Source organism: Bufo bufo, chromosome 6 (genome assembly GCF_905171765.1).
Source record: "Bufo bufo chromosome 6, aBufBuf1.1, whole genome shotgun sequence".
NCBI lineage: Eukaryota > Metazoa > Chordata > Amphibia > Anura > Bufonidae > Bufo > Bufo bufo.
Window position 1 is genome coordinate 285,452,852 of NC_053394.1, and position 25,439 is coordinate 285,478,290.

Below are 25,439 nucleotides of genomic sequence, written 5' to 3' on the forward strand. Positions count from 1 at the left end.
GTAGGTAAAATGTATCAGCCTGGCATTCAGAATGTTTGGCTTGCTGCGGACTGTAGCAAAACCCCAGTTATGTGAAGTATTAGGTCTTGATTGCTTTTTTTTTGTCTTGGGGGGATTCTATTTACTGACAACAAGCAGGAATTTTGAAAATTATGAAGAACTGAAAAACAAACTTTTATACGAAGCAGGAAAAAAACAACAACTTTGAAATCTGGTTTTAGAACGGTCATTGTTGAAGCTTTTACAAATAAAGCCTGGAGACTACAATGAGAGAAGAAATCTGAGACTGGAGGATTGATTATTGCTCCTTTAAATAAAGATGACAGTAATATGTAAATTAGTTTATTGACTCATTGACCTTATACAGAGTTGTTAATTGCTTTAACGTTGATTTCAGTTTACCATCCTCCTCGTTTTCATCATTTAGCAAGGTTTGCAGCTTCTCCAACAGCTTATGGCAGCACACCATCTCCGTCTTACCGAGGAAGTCCAGGTTGAGGTTGAAGCGAGGAGTCTTTGCCAAACACTGCAATATCTCCATCACCTCAGTCACCTGCCTGTCCTGGAGATGCTCCTCCAACACAAGCAGGAACTCTCCCAGCAGACCCGAGCATACCTCTGCATGGAAGATATGGGACAACGTCTCAGCCCCAATTTTCAGAAGAAAGTCATATTTTTTCTTCATATCTATCCTGCGCCAATCACGGGAAAATTCAAATGCATTTCTGGGTTCTGACAATGAGTCCTATAATAAAGACATGGGCAAATAAAAGACCAGTGAGATTTATGGCTTTAGCAGAAGAGAATACAAAACAAAACAAAAATAGCCTACTGATTTCACAGTAATTTAAAGGGGCAGTCCCACTTCATCAAATGGCATCTAGCATGTAGAGAAAGATAATACAAGGCACTTACTAATGTATTGTTACTATCCATATTGCTTCCTTTACTGGCTGGATTCATTTTTACATCACATTATACACTGCTCGTTTCCATGGTTACGAGCACCCTGTAATCCATCACGGGTGGTTGTGCTTGCACACTATAGGAAAAGTGTCTGCCTCTCTGGTGGCTGCAACTGTTGGGCTAAATGCACACAATCAGGATTGCATGCGGAAAATCCGCACCGTAGGTCATGTATATTGTATTCTATGAGAATTTGAAATTCTCATGCACACAATGCAGATTATTTCCGTGCGGATTTTAAAATCCGCAGCATGTCAATTTATTTTATTTTTCCTGACGGGATTTTAGCCATTCACTTCAATGGAGAGGGTAAAATCCGCACCAATTGATGCGGATTGACTGCACGGATTTCCCTGCGAACACCTACGGATTTCAGTGTGTATTGTCCGCACATACAATCAGGTCCATATATATTGGGACATCGACACAATTCTAACATTTTGGGCTCTATACACCACCACAATGGATTTGAAATGAAACGAACAAGATCTGCTTTAACTGCAGACTGTCAGCTTTAATGTGAGGGTATTTACATCCAAATCAGGGGAACGGTGTAGGAATTACAACAGTTTGCATATGTGCCTCCCACTTGTTAAGTAACCAAAAGTAATGGGACAATTGGCTTCTCAGCTGTTCCATGGCCAGGTGTGTGTTATTCCCTCATTATCCCAATTACAATGAGCAGATAAAAGGTCCAGAGTTTATTTCAAGTGTGCTATTTGCATTTGGAATCTGTTGCTGTCAACTCTCAAGATGAGATCCTGTCACTTTCAGTGAAGCAAGCCATCATTAGGCTTAAAAAACAAAACAAACACATCAGAGAGATAGAAAAAACATTAGGTGTGGCCAAAATAACTGTTTGGAACATTAATAAAAATAAGGAGCTCAGCAACACCAAAAGACCCGGAAGACCACAGAAAGCAACTGTGGTGGATGACCGAAGAATTATTTCCCTGGTGAAGAAAACACCCTTCACAACAGTAGGCCAGATCAAGAACACTCTCCAGGAGGTAGGTGTATGTGTGTCAAAGTCAATAATCAAGAGAAGACTTCACCAGAGTGAATACAGAGGGTTCACCACAAGATGTAAACATTGGTGAACCTCAAAAACAGAAAGGCCAGATTAGAGTTTGCTAAACGACATCTAAAAAGCCTACACAGTTCTGGAACAACATCCTATGGACAGATGAGACCAAGATCAACTTGAACCAGAGTGATGGGAAGAGAAGAGTATGGAGAAAGAAAGGAACTGCTCATGATCCTAAGCATACCACCTCATCAGTGAAGCATGGTGGTGGTAGTGTCATGGCGTGGGCATGTATGGCTACCAGAGGAACTGGTTCTCTTGTATTTATTGATGATGTGACTGCTGACAAAAGCAGCAGGATGAATTCTGAAGTGTTTCGGGCAATATTATCTGCTCATATTCAGCCAAATGCTTCAGAACTCATTGGACGGCGCTTCACAGTGCAGATGGACAATGACTCAAAGCATACTGCAAAAGCAACCAAAGAGTTTTTTAAGGGAATGAAGTGGAATGTTATGCAATGGCCAAGTCAATCACCTGACCTGAATCCGATTGAGCATGCATTTCACTTGCTGAAGACAAAACTCAAGGGAAAATGCCCCAAGAACCAGCAGGAACTGAAGACAGTTGCAGCAGAGGCCTGGCAGAGCATCACCAGGGATAAAACCCAGCGTCTGGTGATGTCTATGCGTTCCAGACTTCAGTCTGTAATTGACTGCAAAGGATTTGCAACCAAGTATTAAAAAGTGAAAGTTTGATTTATGATTATTATTACGTCCCATTACTTTTAGTCCCTTAACAAGTGGGAGGCACATATGCAAACTGTTGTAATTCCTACACCGTTCAACTGATTTGGATGTAAATATCCTCAAATTAAAGCTGACAGTCTGCAGGTTGTTTCATTTCAAATCCATTGTGGTGGTGTATAGAGCCAAAACTTTTAGAATTGTGTCGATGTCCCAATATTTATGGACCTGACTGTAAATCCTGAACGTGTGCATTTACTCCTGGAGTGCGCATAGGCACGCATGCACAGCAGCTCCCATCCCGGCCACCTAGTATCTGCTCTGCAGTAGTGGTAATAACCCCTGGAAATGAGCCGTGTATAATGTGATAGAAAAGTGAACCAGGCCAGCAAAGGAGGCAATATGGACAATCCAAATACATTAGTAAGTGCCTTGTATAAACTTTATCTACATGATAAATGCTATTTGCTGAAGTGAGACAACCTCTTTAAACGGGTCAATAAACATAATGGAGGATTCCATTTTTTTTATACATGGTGCCAGAATCCTGTTGGTGGCACATAAGTAGTTGGCTTTGCTACATGATCAGAACCAGATTAGAATATTTAGCAGATCCCAGTACAACAACAAGGTGGTGGTATCTCAAGCCATGACCAGAAGCCAGAAGAATGCAAATAAATGGCCCTTTACACTAGCCAAGAATCAACCAGATAATCTCGAAAGAGCGTTCATAGGAAAGCTTGTTAGGAAAGCTCCATGCGCCTAGGTTTCGGCTAGGGCTACACTGGTCGCGGCCAGGATCGCCAAGTAGCGGTGATCCCATAGGAATTAATGTGTTGGATTTCTTGCCGTGGCAAGCTCAATCATTTCTATGGGATCATTGCTACTCAGCAATCCTGGCTGCGACAACAGTGTCGCCGTGTAGCCCTAGCCTTAGACACATGCGTGTTCAAAAAGGTCGCAGAACGACCGCGTGCAACTTTTTTACACCAGTTTCTGGCATGGGGGGTCATAATAAAAGACTCCCCACCCCCATCTTAGTTGTCACTTCCCTTCCGTCACAAAACAACTTAAATGTAGCTCCTTGCTACAAAGCATCATGGTGATTTCTGTTACATTTAAATAAACTAGCACCAATATGGTACCAAAATTGTTGGATTAAAGGAATCCTACTCCACTAAATTTATACATGGCTGCTGCTCTCTTAAAAAATATTATCAGGCTGGACACTCTTGCAACATCCGTGCAGCTGGCCGGACCCATTCAACTTGAATGGGTCCGTGGTCTGTCCGCACCGCAAAAAAATATGACATGTCATATTTATTTGCGGCGCGGAACAACGGAAAGAAACACCACGGAGGCACTCCGTGGTGCTTCCGGTGTTCCGTTCCGTGACTCCGTTCAAGTGCATCCGTGATGCGGGGTGCACACGGCCAGCGGCCTTGGATTGCTAAACCGCCGTTTGCGGGCCGCAATACGGCCACGGCCGCCCAACGGCCGTGTGCATGAGGCCTAAGGCTGGTTAAATGTAGAACTGAAATAACCCCAAAACTGCGAGGAAAGTCCAAATCTGGGGCTACAGTGCGAGTCCACCGCCTTCACTTCATCTGCGTACATACGGTTCTTTCATCACTGGTTTATAATGTTGTCCTTTTTCCTATATTCAAGGCATGTAAGCTCTGCTCTGGGAACGACCCAAACTCAACTGGGAACACTCACTTAAGGATGGGGCCCCATTTTGGCGCAGGACAGCCTGAATTTGCTGGGAATGAATCAAAAAATAAGTATTTGCATATTGGGGACTGTTGACAACGATGCAAGTGTCATACAGAACATGGCTGCCTCTGCCTTATACAGGAGCCCTTTAAATGTATGCAACAGGCTGATCTTCTTTTAAAAGAGTCATCTTTCACTGCCACAATTTGCTAATCAAGCAAAGGTAAACCACAGTAAGGGAGCTGAGAATAGCTGGAGGCAATCAAATGGATATATCTGGATTACAGGAGAAGATGGAGTTTCAAATAGTGTCTTATAAAAAATAAAAAAGGAGTGAGCGGCCGGGCCGAGCAGATGTAATCAATTTCAGTTTCCGCCTCACCTGTAACACGGCACGAGCCGGCTCTTTGGACGAGCTGCTTGTTGTGGCAGTCGGGTTCCATGGCTGCTTCCTATCGCCTCCAATCTTGTCCTTCCACTCCAAGGGTTTCAGGTTAGAAGCTGCAACAATATCTCTGCGGAGGACAAATGGAAGTGGAATTTACTGTAGAAATGAAAAGTTTAATCTAGCAAAAAGAACATCAAACTTTTCTGGTGTCTCCACTCAGAATTAGACATTTTAATCCCTAAATGTAGAAAGAAAAAAGAAAAAAAAAAAGAAGAAGAAAATAAATAAACATTATAGTAAATGTCCAGATGTTGTGGTACAATTAGCACATGTGCCTTTGGGTCTTACTTACATGGTAGCCAAACCAATTTTTGGACAGTCTCAAAGGCAGCATGGTGGCTCAGTGGTTATCACTGATGCCTTGTAGTGATGGGTCCTGGGCTTGAATCCAACCAAAGGCAACTGCTGCAAGGAGGCTGCATGTTCTGCCTGTGTTTCCACTGGTTTCCTCCAGCAAACATACGGATAGGTTAACTGGCTTAAAAGAAATTTGGCCCTAGCATATGTTTGCCTGAGATAGGAAAGGTAAACTGTGAGCCTTAAAGGGAACCTGTCACCGGGATTTTGGGTATAGAGCCGAGGACATGGGTTGCTAGATGGCCGCTAGCACATCCGCAATACCCAGTCCCTATAGCTCTGTGTGCTTTTATTGTGTAAAAAAACCGATTTGATACATATGCAAATTAACATAAAAAAAGAGTCATATCTTACTTGTGTGACCAGAGAAGAGTCATATCTTCAAGCTTTGACTCATCTCAGGGTAATTTGCATATGTATCAAATCGGTTTTTATACACAATAAAAGCACACAGAGCTATGGGGACTGGGTATTGCGGATGTGCTAGCGGCGATCTAGCAACCCATGTCCTCAGCTCTATACACAAAATCCCGGTGACAGGTTCCCTTTAAAGGGGTTGTCTCACTTCAGCAAGTGACATTTAACATGTAGAGAAAGTTAATACAAGGCACTAGGGCTGCACGATATGGGAATTTTGTGCGCTTGCGATTAGGGCCGTAAAAATTGCGATAACGATATGCGATGCAATATCTTAAAGGGCTTCTGTCACCCCACTAAACCGTTTTTTTGTTTAATAATAATCCCTACACTGCGATCTCTGCATACATAAGTAAAATAATAATTTTCGTTCAGTAGAATTTGTTAAAACGCTATTTTTATAATATGTAAATTACCTTGCTACTTGCTGGTAGCAGCCGCATCCTCCGATCCTAATGACGCCCCCTCCGCATTGTGATTGACAGGGCCAGGGAACGGAATCGTTCTCTGCTGGCCCTGCCTGTTAGCATTCAATATCTGGCGCCTGCGCCGCGGCCGTACCTATCTTCAATCTGCGCAGGCGCACTGAGAGGCGGCCACTCACTCGGCCGCTCCATCCTCAATGCGCCTGCGCCGATGACGTCACATCTACACCCGGCGCAGGCGCATTGAGGAGCGAGCGGCCGAGTGAGTGGCCGCCTCTCAGTGCGCCTGCGCAGATTGAAGATAGGTACGGCCGCGGCGCAGGTGCCAGATATTGAATGAAAACAGGCAGGGCCAGCAGAGAACGATTCCGTTCCCTGGCCCTGTCAATCACAATGCGGAGGGGGCGTCATTAGGATCGGAGGATGCGGCTGCTACCAGCAAGTAGCCACCCTACTTGCTGGTAGCAAGGTAATTTACATATTATAAAAATAGCGTTTTAACAAATTCTACTGAACGAAAATTATTATTTTACTTATGTATGCAGAGATCGCAGTGTAGGGATTATTATTAAACCAAAAAAAAAAAAAAAACGGTTTAGTGGGCTGACAGAAGCCCTTTAAGGGAATTGTGCTAGAGGTCTATTTGCTTGGATTTTCAAGGCAAAAGCACACACAAATTACTGATAATGCCGAAATGTAGTTATGCTCAACTCAAGAACTGAAATGCACAGTGTTTTACAAAATAAAACATCTTTTACTAAATTAAATAACATATTTGCATTTTACTGCAAAAGTACAAAATACTAAACTTGCCATTTTCTTAATAGCACTGCACAGAACAGATAAATAAAATAGAGTAGATATAAGAACATGTGTTCATTAAAATAAGATTTTCCGAACACTGAACAAACAGGAACTTTTTAAAGAACACCATAGTCAGCAGCAGCAATATAAGGTAATATACCGTATTTTTCGCCCTATAAGACGCACCTGCCCATAAGACGCACCTAGGTTTTTGAGGAAGAATATAAGAAAAAAATATTTTGAACCAAAAGGTGTGTTTTTGGTGGGTTTTGAACTAATGGTGGTCTGTGGATGACACTGTTATGGGATGGGGGATCTGAGGATGACACTGTTATGGGGGGGGATCTGTGGATGACACTTATGGGGGGGGATCTGTGGATGACACTTATGGGGGGGGGATCTGTGGATGACACTTATGGGGGGGGGGGATCTGTGGATGACACTTATGGGGGGGGGATCTGTGGATGGCACTTATGGGGGGGGGGGATCTGTGGATGACACTTATGGGGGGTGGGGATCTGTGGATGACACTTATGGGGGGGGGGATCTGTGGATGACACTTATGGGGGGGGGGATCTGTGGATGACACTTATGGGGGGGGATCTGTGGATGACACTTATGGGGGGGATCTGTGGGTGAAACTGTTATGGGGGGGATCTGTGGATGGCACTGTTATGTGGAAGATCTGTGGATGACACTGCTATGGGGGGGATATGTGGATGACACTGCTATGGGGGGGATCTGTGGATGACACTGCTATGGGGGGGAACTGTGGATGACACTGTTATGGGGGGGGGATCTGTGGATGACACTGCTATGGGGGGGGGAATCTGTGGATGACACATATATAGCATCTTATGCTAGGTGCCATCCACAGATCCCCCCCATAACAGTGTCCCTGCAGTATTAATGACCCCCAATACAGGGCTGGGGGCCGGCATCTGGATTAGGAATGACAACGGGGACCTGTACAGTTCTTGTACTCTAATGCATCGGCCCCGCTCACTGTTGTATAATCTTATCTAACCTGTAGATATATATATAATAATCATGTGTAATCCAGCTGTATTACTTACAACTAAGTTCCGTAGCAGAGAGGAGGGAGGAGGCAGGCGGCGCGTCACTCACTAAGTCATGCACCTACGCCGCCCACTTTAGGGTTGCCACCTTTTCTTCAAGCCAAACCCGAACACTTTAGCACCTCACGGCCGATATGTTTCGGCAGACAATATATCGGTGCATCGTAGCCGATACCATTTTTTTGTTATAGAATACGAGTACTGGTACCGATACTGGTGCTTTTCTACCATAACTATCAGGAAAGCGGGCAGCGGATCATGACCCATCACCTGGCTTGCTGCTTACCCATGAAGACGGCGTTCAAGTGAAAAAACATAGGATTCAGAGGCAACCTAGCTTCCTGATCAATCAAGAAGACCCCCTGCCATCAGTCCCCAACACCCTTCGTTCCCCCCTGTGTGATCAGCCCAAGTGTTTCAGTTCCCCCCAGTGCCATTGGCTCCAATATCCCCCAGAGCCTTCAGCTCTCCCCCACCCCAGAGCCATGAGTTCTTCCCCCCCCCTTTGCGCCAGCATCTCCCCCCCCCCCCCCCCCCCCCCCCCAGCTCCTCCTGACACCTGGAGTGCACAGCGTCATTGATTGCTATGATGCTGTGCACTCCGTGCGCCCGGCCTTAGTCACACTTACCTTTCCACGCTGCTCTGCGTCTGACGTCACACAGTGCTTCAGTTCACGGCGTGCGTACCTCAGGAGGTCAGTGCAGCGCGGGACCATGGATGTGCTGCGACGTTTCCGAAGGCCCCCTGCTGGAAAGGAGAGTATTGCGGGCCAGCGGAAGACCACTGAGCGGGAGTAATAGCAAGCGCTTCACTCACGCTCCGTTGTCATGTGACAGAAACGAATCTTCGATGCAAAAAATTTGCATCGAGGATTTTTTGGTGTCGAATTACTCGATTCAATCGAGTAATCGTTTCAGCCCTAGTTGTAACCAGTGTGGTACCTAGGGCCCACCAGTAAAATTTATTTTGGGAGCCAACCTTACGGATACATTTAAATATTACCTGCTTACACAGCAGCAAGACGCTACCAGATGACTGAATATTGGGGTCCCTGCAGCAACTTTGAGAAGGTAGGTCCTGGGGAGAAAAGGACACTGGCTAGCTCTCCTCTATACCTAGAAGACATCTCAGCTCTGATCAGGTCTATAATAATAAACTGGGGAGGTTTTTTTAATAATCTATCAAGATTTTTCTATGAACATCGGCTGGTTGAGGTGCTGTACATTGAATATATGTATTAGGTGAAGTAAGTCTACTGTGCTATGTATATAGAAACATAGAATGTGTCGGCAGATAAGAACCATTTGGCCCATCTAGTCTGCCCAATATACTAAATACTATGGATAGCCCCTGGCCCTATCTTATATGAAGGATGGCCTTATGCCTATCCCATGCATGCTTAAACTCCTTCACTGTATTTGCAGCTACCACTTCTGCAGGAAGGCTATTCCATGCATCCACTACTCTCTCAGTAAAGTAATACTTCCTGATATTACTTTTAAACCTTTGCCCCTCTAATTTAAAACTATGTCCTCTTGTAGCAGTTTTTCTTCTTTTAAATATTCTCTCCTCTTTTACCGTGTTGATTCCCCTTATGTATATAGAAACATGTGCCACTTGTGCGGGGGAAGGGGGGAATAGGGGCCCACTTGAGGATTCACCTATACCCCTGTGGGCCAGTCCGAGCCTGGTCGTAACCATGGAAATGAGAAGTATATAACGCAATGGAAAAATGAATAAAAACCAGCAAAGGAGGTAATATGGACAATCACAATACATTAGAACGTGTCTTATATTAACTTTGTCTACATGATAAATACTATTTGCTGAAGTAAGACAACCCCTTTAAAGGTGGCCATACACATTAGGGCAGAGCTTGACAAATTTTCTTTTTATCTAGGAGCCAGCTAAAAAAGTTAGGAGCAAGGCGGAGCCGCATCATAAAGCCCCCAGTAGATGCCCCCATAGTGCTCCCCCCCCCCCACTTCTCCATAGCGCCCCCCAATAATGCATGCCAGTACATAGGGCCCCCAGTGGATGCCCCCATAGTGCTCCTTCCCCTCTTCTCCATAGTGCCCCCCATACTGTGTCAGTATATAGGGCCCCCATAGTGCCCACCATAATGTGTCAGTATATAGGGCCCCATTAGTTCTTCCCCTCTTCTCCATAGTGCCCTCATATTGTGCCAGTATATAGGACCCCCATAGTGCTTCCCCTCTTCTCCATAGAGCCCCCACCCATATTGTGCCAGTATATAGGGCCCCATCGTGCTTCCCCTCTTCTCCATAGTGCCCGTTCCCCCCATATTGTGCCAGTATATAAGGCCCCCTTCTTGCCATAGTATACTATAAATAATAAAAACAATAAACTCATATACTTACCTTATGCTGCTGTCAATGATGCGATGCAGGCCTATTCCGGCCTGTGTCCCGCACTGTACGGCTCAGGCGGCGCGATGACGTCATCGCGCCACTTGCACCGGCCTCTGATAGGCTACAGGCATAGTGCCTGTAGCCTATCACAGGAACGGGCAAGGGAGACGCCTCTCCCCTGCTCCTCCGCACCATTCATCTGTATCGCTGTCCTGAGGATGGCGATACAGATGAATATGGAGATGAGCGCTTCCACAATGGAGGCGCTCATCTCCACTCCTGCTGCCTCTGGACAGAACGGGCACCCCTCCGCGCTCCGCACCCGTCGCCCAGGCACCTCTGAAAATGGGCTGACAAATACCCAAGCGCCAGGAAAAAATTCCTGATCGCCATGGCGACCTGGCGCCTGGGATTTGTCGAGCCCTGCATTAGGAACAGGGACTGTTGTGAGTGATGATAATCTCTGTACAGAGCCGAGTAATATGTAAGCACTATAACAGAAATATCCTACACATTAAAACTTTATTAAATGGGTTTTCCGGGATATATATATACAGTGAGGAACAGAAGTATTTAAACACCCTGCGATTTTGCAAGTTCTCCCACTTAGAAATCATGGAGGAGGATGACATTCACATTGTAGGTGCATTCCCACTCTGAGACCGAATAAAAAAATAAAAAAAACTATTCAGGAAATCACATTGTATGATTTTTTAAGAATTTATTTATCTTGCACTGCTGAACATAAGTATTTGAACACCTGAGAAACAGCAAGAATTCTGTCTTTCAAAGACCTGTTACTGTGCCTTTAAAAAGTCCACCTCTACTCCACTTAATCTAACTTAGTAGCACCTGTCTGAGCTCTTTAAAGACCCCTGTCCACCCCACAGTCAGTCAGACGCCAACTACTACCATGGGCAAGACCAAAGAGCTGTCAAAAGACAGACAAAATTGTGGACGTCCACAAGGCTGGAAAGGGCTACGGGGCAATTGCCAAGCAGCTTGGTGAAAATAGATCAACTGGTGGAGCAATTGATAGAAAATGGAAGAGGCTAAAGATGACTGTCAGTCTCCCTCGGACTGGGGCTCCATGAAAATCTCACCTCGTGGGGTATCACTGATGATAAGAAAGGTGAGGAATCAGCCCAGAACTACAAGGGAGGAGCTGGTCAATGACATGAAGAGAGCTGGGACTAGGGGTGGGCGATATACGAGATATGCGATATAAATTTGTGCCACAATATGGATTTTGTGCATATCGCCTATATCGCCGGACCGCGATATGACCACGGAGCGGTAGTGAATGATCGCGCTCTCGGCACGCACCATGTTCTCCTGAGCCGGCACAGTGGAGAAGGAGGGAGTCCCTCCCTCCCCACTGTGCGCGGCTGCCGCTGGCCACCAATAAGAACAGAGTAGGAAGAGGAGGGGAGGGACTGTGGCCACTGCGCCACCAATGAATGCCCGAATACCAACGCCATATCCCGGCCCCTATGACTGCACGCTGCGATCCGGTCGGGTGCCGGGAATGTTCTTCAGTCTCTGCATTGGTGGCAGTGGGCAGTTCCGATCGGAGTCCCAGCAGTGTAATGCTGGGGCTCCGATCGGTTACCATGGCAGCCAGGACGCTACTGAAGTCCTGGCTGCCATGGTATGTTAGTGAGCAGCATTATACTCACGTGCGCCGTGGCCGCCGGTCGCTCCTTCTTCTGTCTGTGCGGCGGATTGCTAATGCTTATAGCATTAGCAATGCGCCGCACAGACCTATGAGAAGGAGCGCCCGGCGGCCATGGCGCACGTGAGTATAATGCTGCTCACTAACATACCATGGCAGCCAGGACTTCAGTAGCGTCCTGGCTGCCATGGTAACCGATCGGAGCCCCAGCATTACACTGCTGGGACTCCGATCGGAACTGCCCACTGCCACCAATGATGGGGGGGAGGAGGGGGACCCTGTGGCCACTGCCACCAATGATTAATACTGGGGAGGGTGGGTTTGAGTTACCAGAGGGGGCTGATAAGAGGGAGAGGTTGGGGGGCACATGAGAGGCTGGGGGGCTTATCAGAGGCTGGGGGGCACATGAGAGGCTGGGGGGGGGTGATCAGAGGCTGGCTGCCATGGTCAGCTCCCTGCTGTTGTGTGCACAAAGCACAGGACAGCAGGGAGAGTGTAAAGTCCTATTCACCCTAATAGAGCTATATTAGGGTGAATATGACAAGGGTTCTAGCCCTTAAGGAGGCTAATAGTTATTAAATAAAAAGTAAAAAAAAAAAAAAAGTTTAAACACCCCCCCCCCCCCAAATATAGAAAACAATATATCGCGATATATATGTCGCATATCGCACATGCTTAAAATTATATCGCAATATAGATTTTAGGCCGTATCGCCCACCCCTAGCTGGGACCGCAGTTTCAAAGGTCACTGTCGGTAGAACACTACGCCGTCATGGTGTCAAATGATGCATTGCACAGAAGATTCCTCTGCTTAAGTCTACACATGTCCAGGCCCGTTTGAAGTTTGCCAATGACCATCTGGAACTGGATGATCCAGAGGAGGCATGGGAGAAAGTCATGTGGTCAGATGAGACCAAAGTAGAACTTTTTAATACAATACAAAACACAACAAGCGGAGCACTTAACTTATGAGGATGATGTGTGAACAGGACTTCAACAAGAACCACACTCCAGCTGTTCCAAAACCAAATGAAGCTATCCAGAGCAGGGAGCTAAAACTCTGTGTTGCTCAGCAACAGCCCCGAAACCTGACAGATCTAGAGGAGATCTGTGTGGAGGAGTGGGCCAAAATCCCTGCTGCAGTGTGTGCAAACCTGGTCAAGAAGTACAGGAAACGTTTGACCTCTGTAATTGTAAACAAAGGCTTCTGTACCAAATATTAACACTGATTTTCTCAGGTGTTCAAATTAGGGTTGTTTCGATACCAAAATTTTGATTTGGTTTCGATACCATAAAAAAGTATTGCGATACTTGATACCATTCGATACCACGCGAAAAAAATAAAACACCAAAAAAAGCAGCGTGAATTCCGCATTTTATGGAACGTCCGGCCCATAATAGAACAGTCCGATCCTATTTTTTAGGGGGACAAGGTGACCAAAAAAAATAAAAAAAAAATGGCTAATCGTGCGTTTTTTTCTTTTTTCTTTTACAGCGTTCACCGCATAGGAGTTTTTTTAATTATTTTAACAGTTTGGACTTTTCTGACGTGTCGATATGTAATATTTTAGTTATTTCTTGTTTATATATTTTATATGTAAAATTGGGAAAGAGGGTCATTTATACTTAATATTTTGGTGTGTTTTTTTTTACTTTTTCTTTTACTTTTTATGGAATAACTAACTAACTATTTCCCCCCCTTAGGGGCCAGAACCTGGGATCTTTTAATCCCTTGTCCTATTTAACCTGATAGAGCTCTATTAGGGTGAATAGGACCTCTCACTCTCCCTGCTGCCCTGTGCATAGTACACACAGCAGCAGGGAGCTGACTATGGCAGCCGGGGCTTCAGTAGCATCCTGGCTGCCATGGTAACCGATCGGAGCCCCAGGATTACACTGCTGGGGCTCTGATCAGAAGCTGCCACCAATGAGGGGGAGGGGGCCCTGTGGCCACTGCCACCAATGATTTTAATACTGGGGGGGGGGGGGGGGAGTGCACTGCGCCACCAATGATTTTAATAGTGGGGGGGGTTAGGGGAGGAGGCGCACTGCACCACCAATGATTTTAATACTGGGGAGGAGGGTGCACTGCGCCACCAATAATAATATAATTAACATTTAATACAGGAAGCGGCTGCGGCACCTGAGGGGTCAACTGATGCTAATCGCAGCTCCCCGCCAGCACCCGCCTCCGGGATTTGTATTAAAGAGGACCTTTCATATGGCAAAAAGAAATTCTGAACTAAGTATCATGAGAGGTACAGCGGCGCCCAGGGATCTCACTGCAATTACTATTATCACTGGGCGCCGCTCCATTCTCCCGCTATGTCCTCCGGTATCTTCGGGGACTTGGTTATACTGGGCAGAGACTTCAGGGACTTGGTTATACTGGGCGGAGACTGCCCTTGTTCTCCTGGGTGTCTCCTTCTCCCAGGCTGTAGCGCTGGCAAATCGCAGCGCAGAGCTCACAGCCTGGGAGAAGGAGACGCCAAAGAGAACAAGGGCAGTCTCCGCCCAGTATAACCAAGTCCCCGAAGATAACGGAGGACATAGCGGGAGAACAGAGCGTCGCCCAGGAATAATAGTAAGTGCAGTGAGATCCCTGGGCGCCGCTGTACATATCATGATACTTAGTTCAGAATTTTTTGCCAGATGAAAGGTCCTCTTTAATACAAAACCCAGAGGCGGGTGCTGGCGGGGATCAGTTGACCCCTCAGGTGCCGCACCCGCTTCCTGTATTAAATGTTAATTATATTATCATTGGTGGCGCAGTGCACCCTCCTCCCCAATATTAAAATCATTGGTGGCGCAGTGCGCCCCCTCCCCTACATTTACTTTGATTGGTGGCGCAGTGCGCCCACCCCTCTGTCCTCATTGGTGGCAGCGGCACAGGGGGAGGGAGAGAGCGCTTCCTTTTTCCCTGTGCTGCTGAGGAGAACTCGGAGAACGCTGAGAGCAGCTGTGACGCGATGTCACGTCCCTGTCCGGATCTTATTAAAAAAATGACTGTCAGTTTAGAAAAATTAACCACATCTAATCTGGAAACAGGACGTCCATATATGGTCGTTCCTGTAGCCCTTTGGAGACCACAGACTCTAATCACCCCCTGCTGAGATCACCTCACACCTTGGAAAGCTTCTAAGGACAGGCCCCAGCCCATGCGTCTCCTGCCCACCTTTGAAACCATGAAAGCTAAACACATGCTAGTTGGCCCTTCCTTGTAGCCTGCTCAATTTACACATCAGAAGCAGAGATAGCTGGGAGGGGGGAGCACATAGGAGAGACATGTGAACCGTGCTCTGAGAACCCCAAAAAGCATATTGGAGTTATGACCCAAAAATGTAGGTACCCTCAAAGTGCACCTCTCACCCAGAGGAACCAGGAGAGTCCAAACTTGGCAGCTCTGGGGTCTTCCCAGACTGGGAAATGGGTTACTAGTCACCTGGAGGGGAGAGAGGTGGTGTGTCACCCATAGAATCGTCCATAAATTCATGGGGGACCCCGCACAAGTGCCCGGTTTTTCATATTTATTACGCCGGCAAAGTTATGGGCCTCTTTTGTAAAATTAGGGAAAAGTGGCCTGGCCAGCAGAAGGGAGGGTCGAACAAGCCCTCCCAAAACCCTCCTTCGGGAACACCCACCGTGCAGCCCTTGGCCAGCGATTGGCTGGGCCAACCCCCCTTACCCTCCCACAGAATGGGGCATAAAGGTCAGTGCGCAATGGGAGAAGAGACCTTTTTTGCCCTGTGGTCACATCGCCGATAGGCTGTCCGTTGGAACGTAAGTTTGTGCCTGGATTTTGCATAGGCAAAATCCAAGATAGTATTTCTCTTTTTATCCCTGTTTATTTTCCACATGATTCCAGCTTGCTATTGTAATATTTTTCTGTAAATTTTTGTATGCATTGTTTGTTTCACTTCTGTGTTACTTATAGTAAAAGATATTTTCATATCTTTTAAATTGTCTCTCTCTCTTATTGCTCTAAGCCCCACTGCAACAAAGTACTCGTACGCCCTGAAGAGACCTACCTGTTTTATAGTAGACTGATATTAGAGACATAACTGTTTTATGACTCGAATGGTGTTAGCTTGTAGCGTGATAGTGGGGCTGATCTGTGAGTGGTCCGAACCCCTATCCCTACAATTATAGAGTCGTTCACTCACGAACGTGGTGGCAGCAGAAAATAAGGTGGGTGCAGGATTGACTGTTTGGGTAATTCTGAATCCCCCCCCTGTCGCGGTCCACCCTCGGTTGGGCTTTTCTCCACACTGGGGCGTCCTGGTGGTCAGAAGTCTGATTTAAACGGGGGTGGTCGTTACAGCAGCGTGCTCATGTTCTCTGAACCTAGACTGCGCAATAGTGAAGTACCAAAGAATATCCAATCCAATCCAATGCAACTACATCAGGATGGTGCAGTTTAGGCTACTTTCACAATAGCGGCAGGACGGATCCGACAGGCTGTTCACCCTGTCGGATCCGTCTTGCCGCTATTTCGCCGTGCCGCCGGACTGCCGCTCCATCCCCATTGACTATAATGGGGACGGGGGCGGAGCTCCAGCGCAGCTCCTGTCCCCATTATAGTCAATGGGGACGGAGCGGCAGTCCGGCGGCACGGCAAAATAGCGGCAGGACGGATACGACAGGGTGAACAGCCCGTCGGATCCGTCCTGCCGCTAGTGTGAAAGTAGCCTTAATTACGCGGTAACTGTTTATTTTACTCATCATGTTCTAAATGACACAGTATTCCGTTACATGTAAGGCTATAACGGTGATTTGTCTGCTCCTTGCATTATTTCTGGTCAGCATATCTCGGAGAGCTAATCCTTCCCTAATCTCTCCACATGTGCTTATCACACCATTTCAGTCTTGTATCATGAAGTGATCATAGACACCACATCTGTACACTGGCTCCAAACTACCACTCAGAAGGATCCTTGTCGACCATATATTTGACTAGTGTAAAGAAAATGGACTGTGTGAACTATAGCAGACAATATTGCTTATGACATCTATTACTTCCAATGGACGGCAGCTCTTGTAACCTGCACCGGTCACAGACACCAAGCCTGTACATTGCAGCTGGTTGTCAAATTTAGTATCTAGTTTGTCTGTAATACGACCAGTGTACGACATTCTCCTTCCCATAAATATGGATCCTTGTCGACCGTACACGACTAGTGTAAAAAAAAGTGATTGTGTGGACCTTTTTCGCACCCAGGACCGGTTTAATGCAAGACATTTTTTTCACAGGGCGGGGCTGCTTTTCATCACGGAGGTAAATCAGTACTTAACAGAACATATTACATACATACATATTACAGAATACAAAAAAGATTGATATGAAGACCGGCACTCTAAATCTGAGGTCACGCAGAGATTTGCATATATATATAATTTAATGCAAGTAGTATGAAAACACACAAATAAATCAAATAAAATAGGATGAAATAAATGCAAAGGTATTGATTATGGGACAAAATACAATGTGATCACCTGAAAAGGAAATGTATAAAATGAAATAAAATAAAGAGCAATATCTTGTATTATTTTGCTGGCACTATGGATCAGATGTCAGTCCGCATCAGATCTATCTGAAATCACCTCCGTCTTGTATAGCCAACATGTGGCAATATACTATTACCGTAAGTTCAATATTCATTAATTCGCAACAATGTGAAGTGAGTTACCGTATTATTCAAGTGAGTTATTATTATTCAGGAATTATACATTCTAATAAACAACAGAAGGCACAAAATAAATATGATAGTGAAGGCATTACAATTAAAGGGAACCTGTCACCGGGATTTTGTGTATAGAGCTGAGGACATGGGTTGCTAGATCGCCGCTAGCACATCCACAATACCCAGTCCCCATAGCTCTGTGTGCTTTTATTGTGTAAAAAAAAACATTTGATACTTATGCAAATTAACCTGAGATGAGTCAGAGCTTGTAAATATGACTCTTCTCTGGTCACACAAGTAAGATATGACTCTTTTATGTTAATTTGCATATGTATCAAATCGTTTTTTTTTACAAAATAAAAGCACACAGAGCTATGGGGACTGGGTATTGCGGATGTGCTAGTGGCCATCTAGTAACCCATGTCCTCAGCTCTATACACAAAATCCAGGTGACAGGTTCCCTTTAATAATAGTGACACTCAATTAAAATTTAATGTTCCAATCACTAATAGGTTTCAGAGAAGAACATTTTGTAGACCACACACCGCCTCATCACAAAATACGTATTCGGCAAACAGCTCACCAATCCCCAAACCAAACACAACACTCACCCTCACCAACCCCCCACCAGTACAACTTGAGGAACAAATGCAAATGAGCTCTTAACAAGCTCCGCCTCTAATGCCACCAGTTGTAAGGCACCTATCCTATAAGTCAATGTTCAGCTCTTAAAATAAGCCTTGATACAGGACTTGGATATTAAATAAGCCAGCACCTCATCTGCAGACAGCTGTTTCGGGGTGATTGCCCCTCATCAGTGCAGAGCAGAGAGTACTGGCTTAACTGGGTAGGAGGCCTGTGTCTGTAGCTGAACATTGACTTATAGGATAGCTGCCTTACATATGATGGCGTTAGAGGCAGAGCTTGTTAAGAGCTCATTTGCATTTCTTCCCTCCCAGAATTCCAGAGGAGCATGTATGGCCTATAAGTCTCCTCATGCTGATTAAGGCGCTCTCTCCCTAAGGAGAGTTAGTTCCCCCCCTAACTTGAGGAACAGACATGCACACCAAGATTGGGAACACAGAAATTATCACTATCGCGTCCATATTACAGATTGGATCACATACAGGAAACTTCACAAAGACAACACTATAGACAAAGTCAAGACTTACTAAAAGAAAGATCCGAAGAGGACAGAGGAAATCAAAGAAGGCACAACAGGAGATAAATACAGAAAATTCACAAGATGCCATAATTAATTTAAGCACAGCCACTTTAACAGAACCTCAAATTAAATTAAGCTTTGGAAGCTCTCTGTGGACCATGGCTTTTGATGTGGGATGCGACTTAAGAAAATTTCAGGAAAGACCAACTAGAGCAGCTGAACTTTATTTGGGGTTAATCAGAGGCACTTTAAATGATGGCAGGTGTATGCTGACTCCTATTTAACCTCTTGCCGTCACACTAACGCCGATAGGAGTCAGTGCGGCGGCACTCTCAGGTCTCAGCGACGCCTATTGGCGTCATCTTGTGAGACCCGAGATTTCTTGTGAACGCGCGCTCACAGGATCGCGCAGTTCACAAGTTGATCTACAGCCTGCCAGTGCTGATCATTCGCTGGCAGGCTGTAGATGTTAAAAAAATTAAATAAAATAAAAATCGCATCAGAAAGGTATATTAGACGCTGTTTTGTTAACAGCGTCTGATATACCTGCTACCTGGTCCTCTGGTGGTCCCTTTTGCTTGGATCGACCACCAGAGGACATAGGCAGCTCTGTAAGTAGCACCAATCACCACACTACACTACACACACACACACCCCCCTGTCACTTATTAACCCCTTATTAAACCCCTGATCACCCCATATAGACTCCCTGATCACCCCCCTGTAATGCTACATTCAGACGTCCGTATGTGTTTTGCGGATCCGCAAAACACGGACACCGGCAATGTGCTTTCCGCATTTTGCGGATCCGCACATTGCCAGAACTATATAGAAAATGCCTTTTCTTGTCCGCAATTGCGGACAAGAATAGGACATGTTCTATATTTTTGCGGAACGGAAGTGCGGACCCGGAAGTGCAGATCCGCAATTCCAGATCCGAGCGGGACAAAGTCTGTCCCCATAGAAATGAATGGGTCCACAATTGCGTTCCGCAAAATGTGGAACAGAATTGCGGACGTGTGAATGGGGCCTAAGGGTCCCTTATCACCGCCAGTTAGTTAGCTACTTGTTAGGTAGTTGGTGCCCAGCCCACCGCACCGCAGTCACTGATTAGTCGCTGATTAGCGACAGCAATGACGCTAATCAGCACTAGTACTATATAGTATCTGTAAGTGATCAAGACTGATCGCAATCAGATCTATATCAGTACATTAGGGTCACCTTAGGCTCTACAAAAAACGCAGTGTTCGCCTAATCAGGCCTGATCTTGTGCGCGCACTTGCGTTCAGTCCGCCCCACCGCAGTGACCGAAAAAATTTTTTATGATCACTGCAAAAACACCGTAAAATCGCTGCGGCGCTATAAAGATCACTTTTGAGCTTTTTGGATCTTTATTAGCGATCGCAGCTTTACTTCGTAAGAACTCCTATGTCCTTTCCCCTCTTTTTTTTTTTTTGCACATTTTTTGGCAGAGATATTTTCATCCACATTGATCGATGCGAATGAAGAAATCTGTGCCGTTCATTTTTTCTTTCAGCCCAGAGGCTGAACGAAAAAAAATAAAAAATCTCATTACCCGTATGCTCAATTTAAGGCCTTATGCACACGACCGTGCCTTTTTTTGCGGTCCGCAAACCGCGGATCCGCAAAAAACGGAAGGCGCCCGTGTTTCCTGACAGCAATATAAATGCCTATTCTTGTCTGCAAAGCGTGGACAAGAATAGGACATGTTATATTTTTTTAGCGGGGCCCCGGAACGGAGCCACGGATGCGGACAGCACACGGAGTGCTGTCCGCATCTTTTGCGGCCCCGTTGAAATGAATGGGTCCGCATCCGAGCCGCCAAAACGGCGGCTCGGATGCGGACCCAAACAGCGGTCGTGTGCATGAGGCTAAGAATAGCAGAAACTCCTAATGCTGGCCATACATGTAATGATTGCGGAGACCCTCAAATGCCAGGGCAGTACAAACACCCCACAAATGACCCCATTTTGGAAAAAAGACACCCCAAGGTATTCACTGAGGGGCATATTGAGTCCATGAAATATTGAACTTTTTGTCACAAGTTAGCGGAATGGGAGACTTTGTGAGAAAAAAAATAAAATCAATTTCCGCTAACTTGTGCCAAAAAAAAAAAAAAAAAAAATCTTCTATGAACTCGCCATGCCCCTCACAGAATAATGGGGTCACATGTGAGGTATTTATACTGCTCTGGCATTTTGGGGGCCCTAAAGCGTGAGAAGTAGTTTGGAATCCAAATGCATAAAAATGCCCTGTGAAATCCTAAAAGTACTCATTGGAATTTGGGCCCCTTTGCGCATCTTGGCTGCAAAAAAGTGTCACACATGCGGTATCGCCGTACTCAGGAGAAGTAGGGCAATGTGTTTTGGGGTGTCTTTTTACATATACCCATGCTGGGTGAGAGAAATATCTCTGTAAATTGACAACTTTGTATAAAAAAAAAATGGAAAAGGTTGTCATTTACAGAGATCTTTGTTTATCTAATAAAAAGAGATTTCAAACAGAGATATTTCTCACACACAGTATGGGTTTATGTAAAAATACACCCCAAAACACATTGCCCTACTTCTTCTGAGTACGGCGATACCACATGTGTGACACTTTTTTGCAGCCAAGATGCTCAAAGGGGCCCAAATTCCAATGAGTACTTTTAGGATTTCACAGGGCATTTTTACGCATTTGGATTCCAAACTACTTCTCATGCTTTAGGTCCCCTAAAATACCAGGGCAGTATAAATACCCCACAAGTGGCCCCATTTTAGAAAGAAGACACCCCAAGGTATTCCTTGAGGGGTATGGTGAGTTCATGTAAAATTTTATTTTTTGCCACAAGTTAGTGGAATATGAGACTTTGTAAGAAAAAAATAAAACAAAATCAATTTCCGCTAACTTGTGCCAAAAAAAAAAAATCTTATATGAACTCGCCATGCCCCTCACGGACAAATAGTGTCATCCACAATCCATCATTAGTTCAAAACCCACCAAAAGCACACCTTTTGGTTCAAAATATATATTTTTTTATTTTCCTCCTCAAAAACCTAGGTGCGTCTTATCGGCAGGTGCGTCTTATAGGGCGAAAAATACAGTATCTGTATAGCGCCACCTGCTGTTTGTTTTTTTCTTATTTCTTTGACCTGCTCACTGAGATGGCCGCACATGTTCAGTTTCATGCTTCAACTGCCTCCTGAGCTGTGATAGGAAGAGCTGAGACACGCCCCCTTAGCTACAGCAGAAAAGACACTCCCCTTGAGCTGTCAGCTTGATATAAATCTACCAGAGCTATGAATGGGGAGATCTCTGGATCCATGTGAGGTACAGGGCTGGTTTTAACTTTGTTAGAAAGAGGTCATCATGTACTATATGATGTCCGATTTTCATTTTTTACATTAGTCATGGGATAACCCCTTTAAGAGTCTTGATCTTATCAGTAAAACTGTCATTAATATTTAAATCCAGGACAACCCCTTTAAGTACAGTGGAGCACCTTCTATTAGTGATCTTTATGCCGGTCATAAAGTGTCCAGAAGAGGTCATTTATTAAGTGACATACCTGAACTCTTCGTATGATGCCACTTTCTGATGAATGGCACGAAATTTAGCAGCATTCTCCCTCTGATACTTCTCATCTGCAGCCACAGCATTGGCCAACTCCCGTTCCAGCTCCCGAAAATCAAGCACTTCTGAATCGTTCATTGCTAAGTAAACAAAATATAAGAGTAAGGCTAGCGCTGTATAGGTCACACAACCTGAGATTGAGATGCTACATTGCCACATAATACTAGTATATGTGGTTGTATATTAGTATTATGTGGCAAAATGCAAGTCAGCAGAACTCCAAACCTGCTCCAACATGACCAGATTCACTTTCATTATGCTGAAATGTAGAACCGCGATACTGCAATCTTTGCTGTGCCTTTTCATAAGTATATAATATCTATATCAAAATATCCTATTATAGTGGATTTGATATATAATAGGCCATGTGTGTTATATTCACCATTATGTCATGTATTTTAAAGTAGGCCGAAAGAGGTTCATCGGAAAGACACAGTTCATGTACCAGTCTGAGAAAAGTCATTCTTGTCTCCTTATGGATTTATGGCTCAGATAAGAATATTTTCTAGACGCAGCTGTTGCAAATGATACTAATAGCTTAGGTAATAGTGTCACCTAGGGGTAAATGAGTAACATTACACCAATAGAAAAAGTGCATTTTGGGTAATACGATGACATCACAGTCCTTATCATATGTACACGACTAGCCGACAATGATTGCAAAACTGCAAGCTAGGAAGGTGTGTCTAACTGATAAGTTTGTGATCATAAACCACAAACATGAGGGAGAGGGAACAGAACAGAAACAAAAAGAGCAACACGAAAAAGACAAGGGGGAACCAGGAAAACACAGAGAAACAAAGAAAACCCAGGAGAAAGTTCCTAATGACCAGATCATACCTTAGAGCTCACTTCCCTTAGTGTCTGCACATCATCTGCATTCTCGGTAATGTATAACTTTATTTTGTCTAGTATTGATATAAATTAATCAGCCTGATATTCAGCAAACTCCCCGCTGTTAGCGGATGTATAGTTGTTAAAAGTGCTACATCAATATTGTCACTATTTAGTAAAGATGCATATTACTGAATAAAAGACCTAAATATTGATTTCGGAGGTAACTCTCTGATTGGAATAATTTCATTCCATAGTCAATACCAAGCTTGATAATTTATAAGTTGTGTGACCATCCTACCCGATTATCCGAGATTTGGCATGGTTTGTGCAGAGCAAGGGTTCGTATCTATCCTTTAACATTATTACGTTTTTATATCTAAAAATTGTGGTTGAGACGGATTGTATTATATTCTTCTGTCTGAGAGGTACTGTGTACACGCTGGTATTTGTGTTGGTGCCATCTAGTGGTGAATTCTGGGTACTGCATATCACTGTGTATCATTGCAGATTATTGAATTTCACATTGATTAATCTTTGATTGTATTTTAAATTATTGTATAATAAATCATTTATATTTTTGCATAGATGCTTGTACCTTGTTTTATTGATTGCAAAATATAATTAAATAACCGATCAAACTCTTTTTGAGATGTTATATATGTCCACCTCGAGGATCAATAATCATTTGAATTTTTTTCTTTGATCCTCTCTTTTATATAAAGCCTTTTGCTTTATATCCCCGACTAGTTCTAGCCCCATAGTGATGCACAAATCTTTAGACAGGCAATTACTGTATCACTCAATTGCACCTTTAAAGGAGTTCTCCGGACTTTAATACTGATGACCTATCCTCAGGATAGGTCATCAATATCAGATCAGAAGGGGCCTGACACCTGGCACCCCCACTGATCAGCTATATGAAGGGAAGGAACGCGCAGTGTGCACATGCCGTCTCTCATCTCTCTTTCTGTTCGCTGCACGTACACACTGCAGCAGCGTTTTTGTGTGTGTCATGGGTTACTGAGCAAGGCGGATCCAGCATGAAAACAATGTAAGTCAATGGTGCCGAATCCGTTTTTTCTGACACGAGATAATACAACCAGATCCGTTTTGAAAGGATGCAGACTGTTGTATTATTGACCGGACGCGTTTTTGCTGATTCGCTGAGAAAACGCAGATGTGAAAGTAGCTTAAGATTTGCCATGACATCTGATTGGTGGAGTGGTCCAGCCTCTGAGACCCCATATTCATATGTACCCACATTGCTGATTAAATGATGTTTTAATATATGTAAATGTACTGTGGCTAGAACTTTTGGGGCCGAACTGCAGTTTGGCACTACTTTGGGTTCTCTGTAACTGGCATTATTGGGGGGGGGGGGGGGGCGCTCCCCAGTTGGCACTACTTTGGGGGGGCTCCATAGTAAGTACTTGCATTCCCCATGTAATACCAATTCTGTAGCATCTTATTACTCTATGGTGTGTAATACCATTATTATTCCTGCTAGACAATAAGAATGAATAAGGCTACTTTCACACTCACTATAATGGGAGCGGGCCGGAAGTCCGGCCGCAGCACGGCAAACATGCAGCCGGACAAAAACCGCAGACTTGCACAGTCTGACAATATGAAATCAGTGCTACCAGTATCAGATTGTACCCCCACCCCAAACTGGTAACACCTAGATGGACCTTCATTGAAAACTGCTAGTAATTCATGCATAACTTCTAGCAGGAATAATAAAGGAATGGCACATGATAGAGTCATAAGAATAGATGCTCCGGAATTGATATTACATGGGGAATGTTACTAAAACTGACAAGTCAGGAGAGGGGACTGGGCCTCTTTAGGGGCATTAAGATGGCACATGACTGGAATATTTTGTGTACCCCACAGAACATCGCTGATATCTGAATTCTCCCGTTACACCACCCGCTTACCTCGCAGCTCCTCCTTCATTTCAGCCAGAACGCTATCACCATAGCAACAAACTTCCCTCGGTTGTATGGGGGACAATTTAACCAATCAGAAGGCAGAGCGTCACGGCAAGGGCTTACAATACTTCCGTATTTTTATAGGTGTTTAAG

The 25,439-nt window shown here is 44.8% G+C and overlaps 1 protein-coding gene across 1 annotated transcript; it reads right to left on the reverse strand.

Annotated features, from left to right (window-relative positions):
* Positions 1–326: 326 nt before the first annotated feature.
* On the reverse strand, positions 327–25,343 carry CCDC103 (coiled-coil domain containing 103). The gene is made up of 4 exons (XM_040436545.1): positions 25,293–25,343; positions 22,451–22,595; positions 4,838–4,970; positions 327–745 (listed from the first exon to the last, which is right to left on the reverse strand). Exons 1-4 carry the CDS (start codon positions 25,309–25,311, stop codon positions 338–340), a joined length of 705 nt encoding a protein of 234 aa, XP_040292479.1. The 5' UTR covers positions 25,312–25,343; the 3' UTR covers positions 327–337.
* Positions 25,344–25,439: the final 96 nt, after the last annotated feature.

What these genes read in the sequence shown, in the direction of transcription:
- CCDC103 (XM_040436545.1), bottom strand. An exon ending in GCATCATACGAAGAGTTCAG is followed by an intron (nt 4,971 to 22,450) that starts GTATGTCACTTA and finishes TGTCCTCCGCAG; the next exon opens with AGATATTGTTGCAGCTTCTA. An exon ending in CGGCTCGTGCCGTGTTACAG is followed by an intron (nt 746 to 4,837) that starts GTGAGGCGGAAA and finishes TCTTTATTATAG; the next exon opens with GACTCATTGTCAGAACCCAG.